This window comes from Panulirus ornatus, chromosome 30, assembly GCF_036320965.1.
Source record: "Panulirus ornatus isolate Po-2019 chromosome 30, ASM3632096v1, whole genome shotgun sequence".
In the NCBI taxonomy this organism is placed as follows: Eukaryota; Metazoa; Arthropoda; class Malacostraca; order Decapoda; family Palinuridae; genus Panulirus; species Panulirus ornatus.
The window spans coordinates 8384001-8390000 of NC_092253.1; the positions used below are offsets into that span (position 1 = coordinate 8384001).

The 6000-nt window shown below is 55.4% G+C and overlaps 1 protein-coding gene across 1 annotated transcript in view; it reads right to left on the reverse strand.

The window, feature by feature from the left end:
- LOC139758381 (uncharacterized) overlaps positions 1–2102 on the reverse strand; it is a 157143-nt gene extending 155041 nt beyond the window's left edge. Inside the window, exon 1 of the mRNA XM_071679695.1 lies at positions 1790–2102. Coding sequence (XP_071535796.1) covers positions 1790–2044 — 255 coding nt within the window. The 5' untranslated portion in view covers positions 2045–2102. The remainder of the gene's footprint in view (positions 1–1789) is intronic.
- Between the last annotated feature and the right edge of the window lie 3898 nt (positions 2103–6000).

The window sequence follows — 6000 nt, forward strand, 5'->3', positions numbered from 1 at the left end:
TACCAGGGAAGGGGGACCTTACAGTAGAGTACCAGGGGAGGGGGACCTTACAGTAGAGTACCAGGGGAGGGGGACCTTACAGAAGAGTCCCAGGGGGGACCTTACAGTAGAGTACCAGGGAAGGGGACCTTACAGTAGAGTACCAGGAGGACCTTAGAGTACCAGGGAAGGAGACCCTCCACTACAGAACCAGGTGGGGGAGCTAGGAGAACATTACCAGGGGAAGGGGGAGGGGAGGGGAGGGGAGGAGGTTATCTAGCAGTGCCAAAACAGCTCTACATAAAACTCTTCGCTAAGAGTGCCACAGACGTGGCATTCAGCGTCCTGTATAACAGTGACGTTACTACACCAGCACTGTGGCCCTCAGTGCCAACACCCCCACTCAGACGACAGTGCCACTGTGGCCCTCAGTGCCAACACCCCCACTCAGACGACAGTGCCACTGTGGCCCCCAGTGCCAACATACTCCCTCAGACTACAGTGCCACTGTGGCCCTTAGTACCAACACCCCCACTCAGACGACAGTGCCACTGTGGCCCTCAGTACCAACACCCCCACTCAGACTACAGTGCCACTGTGGCCCTTAGTACCAACACCCCCACTCAGACGACAGTGCCACTGTGGCCCTCAGTACCAACACCCCCTCTTAGACTACAGTGCCACTGTGGCCCTCCCGCAAGGTGACAGGCACTGGGGCCACACGGAAAGAAGGGCTGGGGGCCGGTGTACAGTGAGGGTGATGGGGGCCTTGTACACAGCAGGGGTGACGCTACATGTACTTACTGCTGGAGGGTTTAGGCCCTATGGACAGTAAGGGATAGAGCCAAATTATAACAGGGGGAGGCAGAGGGCAGGGGGTGAGTGAGGCCCTTGGAGCAGTAGGGGGGAACAGGGGCCCCCCAATTATAACAGGGGATGAGGTCGCATGACTAGCAGGGAACAGGGCCTCTATACAAGAAAGAGGGTGAGGCCCTACGTAATGCAATGGGGGGGTAACGCCCGCATGTACCTCGCGGTGTGAGGGGTCTACGAACAGAAAACCGAGGGCCCCTTACAAACCTCAGGGCTTTGGGGCTCCCGTGAATCTCAGGGCTGATCAGGCACCAAACGAAGACCTCCCCCAATGGACTGAGACCCTTAAAACCACGGGGGATAGGTCCCAAGAACCCACCCTTTGGGCTGAAACCTCAAAATGTATAAACAGGGACGAGAGAGCCTAAAAACCCTAAGAGTGAGGCACCACAAACACTGTGGCTGGGGCCCTAAAAACACCCCCCAGGGCTGAGACCCCACCAACCCTAGGGGCTAAGGACACCTCCCTTTACAGGCCCTAGGGCTGCGGCTGTAGGAGCAGGAAAGAGGGGGATGGGTAGGCTGTGAGAGAGGGGAGAGAGAGGAGAGGAGGAGAGGAGGAGGGGCGGGCGGCAGTGGTGGTGGTGTGGAGTGGTGTGGGAGGCGAGAGCGAATGTGGGGCAGGGGAGAGAGAGAGAGAGAGAGGGGTGGTGTGTGTGTGTGTGTGGAGGAGGAGGAGGTAGGTAGGTAGGTAGGGGGTCGGCGTCTGGCACTAACCATCTCGGTGCCACCAGTAAATCTGAGTGTGGGAGCGGCGGCGGCATCCACTGTGCCTGACTGAGCCGGGCTTAATCCCGCTCTAGCCCGCGCCCGCCGCCCCCCCCCAAGCGTTCTACCGCCGCCTGACGAAGGGGCACCACCAGCCACCACCAGGAGGACGACGCCTCCGCCGCCGCTGCGGCCGCAGGCGGTTGAGGGAAGAGAGAGAGGTGCTTACCTGCATGAACTTGCCCTCGGCGGGGGCGGCGGCGGCCAGAGGGGAGAACGCGCCCCACACGGTGACCTCCTGCTCCGTGTACTTTCCGTGACGATCCTGAATAGGGACGGCGACCGTGACGAGGGCACGGCGCCCCCCGGAGGATGCTGCCCCTGGGGCTGGCTGCTGGGCGGCGGCTGGCCCCAGGGTGTGCAGCAGGAGGGCGGCCAGGACCCCCGCCAGGCACGGAGGCAGAGGCTGGCGCGCGGCCGACATCAGCGAGCACGGCGAGCTCCGGCCACCATCACTGTCGCTACCACACTGGCCCTGCCAGCCCGCCCCGACCCGCTCACCACCACACACACACACACACACACACACACACACACCCTAACCCTCCCCTACCTAACCCTCCCCTACCTAACCCAGGCCCGGGGATTCCCTCCCACCCACCACAGACACCCTGCCTCCCCCACCAGGGTCCTCTTCCCCACCAACCACCCACCCACCCAACCCGCCCCTCCTCCTCCTCCTCCTCCTCCAATCCCCAACGCTTCCCCACTCCACCCCCAACCCATAACACGGCCCAGTGACGCCCCCCCCACCCCTTCCGTACCCTCCCAGACATGGCACCCCAACCCCCCCCACAACCCACCATTCACAATCGTATACACCGCCCCTACTCCAATGCCCACCGATGTTAAGGAGCGCCGTCACATTCCCATGCACGGCAAACTACACAACAGAAACACAAACTACGTGGCAAAAACATTAGAAACTTGAGCCTCCCTGCGCAAAGACTAACAAACAAAATAAGAGCTTCAAGATGTGCTATAACGAAGAAATAAAGTACCATTGCAACCATCCGATTTTGCAAAGTATAAGAGTACAAGGAAAGGAAGGAAGGAAATATAAATACATTAATAAAAAAGAATAATGTAACAAAGACATGGAAAAAAAAAATATATATATATATATCTCCCCAAACTTTTTCCATCAATTTATAAAAAAGTGTTAGAGGGATTCCTAGAGTTGTAATATGGGACGGTGGAGGGAGATGTGAGGAACCCATTGGCAAATCCAAGGATTCTGACACACGGGGGGTGTGTGGGCGGTGGGCGCCGGCTCCTCCACACACCCACACACACACACACACACACACACACACACCACCACCACCACCACCACCAGTGGAAATGGCACTGGTAAGAGATCGTAAGAGAGGGTCGAGATGCCTGGAAATAACGTGAACAAAATACTAAGAAGGAGGAGGAAAAAAAAGGCGTCATGACCCATACAAACAAGACTTCGTGGCCCAGAGGGAGTTTTACCCTAATATGCTCGAGATGTGTGGGTGTGGGTGTGTGGGTGTGTGTGTGTGGGTGTGTGGGTGTGTGGGTGGGTGTGTGTGTGTGTGTGGGTGTGGGTGTGTGGGTGTGTGTGTGTGGGTGTGCAGGTACACTTGACTCCCTCTCCACGCGACTGACTTGTTCACGACGTCTTCGGAGAAAGGGCAAAGCTCCGAGGGACTGGAAAAGAGGCAGACGCCCCAACCGATGTATGAGTAAGGGTGTTCCCCCCTTGGTGAGTGGTGTCTGTACCGTGCCAGGAGAAAGAGAGAGGGGATCAGAGAGCCAATGGATGACCCACCTGTAGAAGGGTAAACTACCTTACAGGGGGGTCAGCACGATTTCAGGGAGGGGAGGCCGTGTGTGTTAACAAGCCCCTCTGATTTCCAAGAGAGAGTGAGCTCCATCTTAAGACAGGAGGTACGGGCCTCAGTGACTGTTTGCACTCGGACTCTGTTGGAAAGGGAGACAGAGGAAGAGCGTCGGAGGAACCTTGTCCAAATGGGTGGAGAGTGCCTCAGGGGTTCACTTCTGAAACCGTCATTCTTCTTGATCTGTGTGAACGACTTGTCAGACGGCACGAACGCCTACCTGACTCTGTTTCCAGGTGACGCGCAAAGATCATGAGGAAAATGGAGAGCGAGGAGGACTGCATTAACTTACAAGGGGACCCAATCAAACTCCAATGTTTGTCTGATACATAGTTGGTGAAATTCAATTCAAGTACGTGCAAAGAAAAGGGGATGAATATCACTTATGGATACCAATAGGGAAAAAGCTGCAGGAATCCGTGTGTTAGAGAGACCTAAGAGTCGACATTCATCAAACACAAGCGATCCATCAATGGAAAAGAATGAATGAAGAAACAGTTCATGCGGAGAGGAAGGACTGGTTCAAAAAGTTGCATGATTCGTAGAGCATGGTAAAGGGATGGGGGCAACCCCCCCACCAGTGTAAAACTCCCTCCCCCGTAAAGTATAAATTATTCAGTAACAAAAAGGGAATTATCAAACATAATGCAATCCTGTCCACTACCACACAGGGGGACTTTTACAATCATATAAACACACAGTATCACACACTGCCATGCATAACTACATATGTTATCACTACTACATCGCCATGCACATTAACCATACACTCACGCTCACTACCACACTACCATGCACTACCCTGAGCTAGTCAAATCCGCCAGCTCCCTCGTCAGCGCCTCTTTCCATCCGTCAAGATGACCCCACTGACGAAAACAGACTTCGTATCTGTCTCCAGCATCGAAGTGAACAAGCCACAGTCTTTTTCCCCCCCTCACCTGCAGCCGCATCTCACCCCGCACAAGACACTGCAAAGATCCACACACACTCTCCAGACGATGGTGAGGACCCTCCTCTTCCGCACCTGACTTGCCCAAGGGAGACGCGCAAGACCCCGACGGCATCTCCTCACCTCCCGCGACCACCACCTCACCACCACAAGGCTTTCGAACGCGTCAACCTCGACAGATTCATCAGCGAAGCCATCCGTGCCTGGCTTGGGGAGAAATCTCTTCCCACGCCTTGCAGACCTCCTCAGTGAGCGTCATCAAGGACGTATACGCTCCCCAGAGGCGCCATCTCCACCAACCCGGTTCCCCCCCTCGCCTGTGGCGTCCCACGGGACATAGCGATGGGACCCTTGTGTGACATTAGCGCCGCTAGTGGTGTCGGCAGCGACAACCCCCGATTGAATTGCTCCGTGGAACACACCTGACTGACACCTTCCGGAACCAGACCATAGCCAACCACGTCCCGTCGCCTGGACTAAGAGCGTAGTTAAGCAAGTCAGCTTCGCTTCTAACCATGGTTGAACTCTTACTGTCTACTCACTAGGCGCCAGGGCCCTCCCAGGTTCTTCTGTCCACCAAGCGTCCAGCCCTGTCCTATCCCTCTACTGTCTCCCTAGCTCCCATTTCCCCTTCCAAGCTGTTCATTCCACACAATGTTTCAAAAACTTCGTCCTACCCTCCTCCTCTCTCACTGGAGGCCAGTCCCCTCCCAGTTCTGTCTACCTAGCTTCCAGCCCTGTCTCTCCTCCTCCCCTCCACGCTTCTACTGTCTCACTAGGGGGGGTGTGTGTTTGCTCTGTCCACCGAGCTTTTCGGTGTCCGTCTTCCCGTGATAAATTAAGCAGGAGGGAACACGCCAGGACCACACAATCAAATGACCCCCAGCCGTCGTGTGTACGTCCTCCGGCGGCGAACAGCAAGACTCTCTTGCGCCTCAGCCAAGAGACCTAACCAGTCAGTCACAACACACCTTCCGAACCTGTATAATACCCTCACCTCCACGCCCTCACAACCTCACCATAACCCCCCCGGCCTATATCCTCCTCCTAACCCACAGGAACACCAGAGGCCACGCGCGAAGAAATGGTAGCAACGTGAACATGCGTGATCATCCCCGACCCAGCCATCTAACGAGGAGGCATGCAACATTCTGGGGTCCTCCTCCTCTCTCTCTCTCTCTCTCTCTCTCCCCCTCCCTGACCAGGAGCACCACCACCTCATCTGCCTCTCGCAGCTGGTTATACTGATATACGCCCTTATAAACCGCGGGGATACATCAGGCCAACAGCCTAATTGACCAATATATATGTTCTCAGGAAACCTCCCCGCTAACATTATCCCAAGACACTCGTGAATTTCACGTTCTGACCCGAAAGATTATTCTGATATTCTCCTGTGACGTACAAGTTATAACAAGGTTCTCTCTCTTCCTCCCTAGTTATAACAACACTTTGTCTCTTCCTCCCAAGTTATAACAATTACAGAGAGGGGTTACCACCAATTACAGAGGGAACTACCAGTTACAGAGAGGGGTTACCACCAATTACAGAGAGGGGTTACCA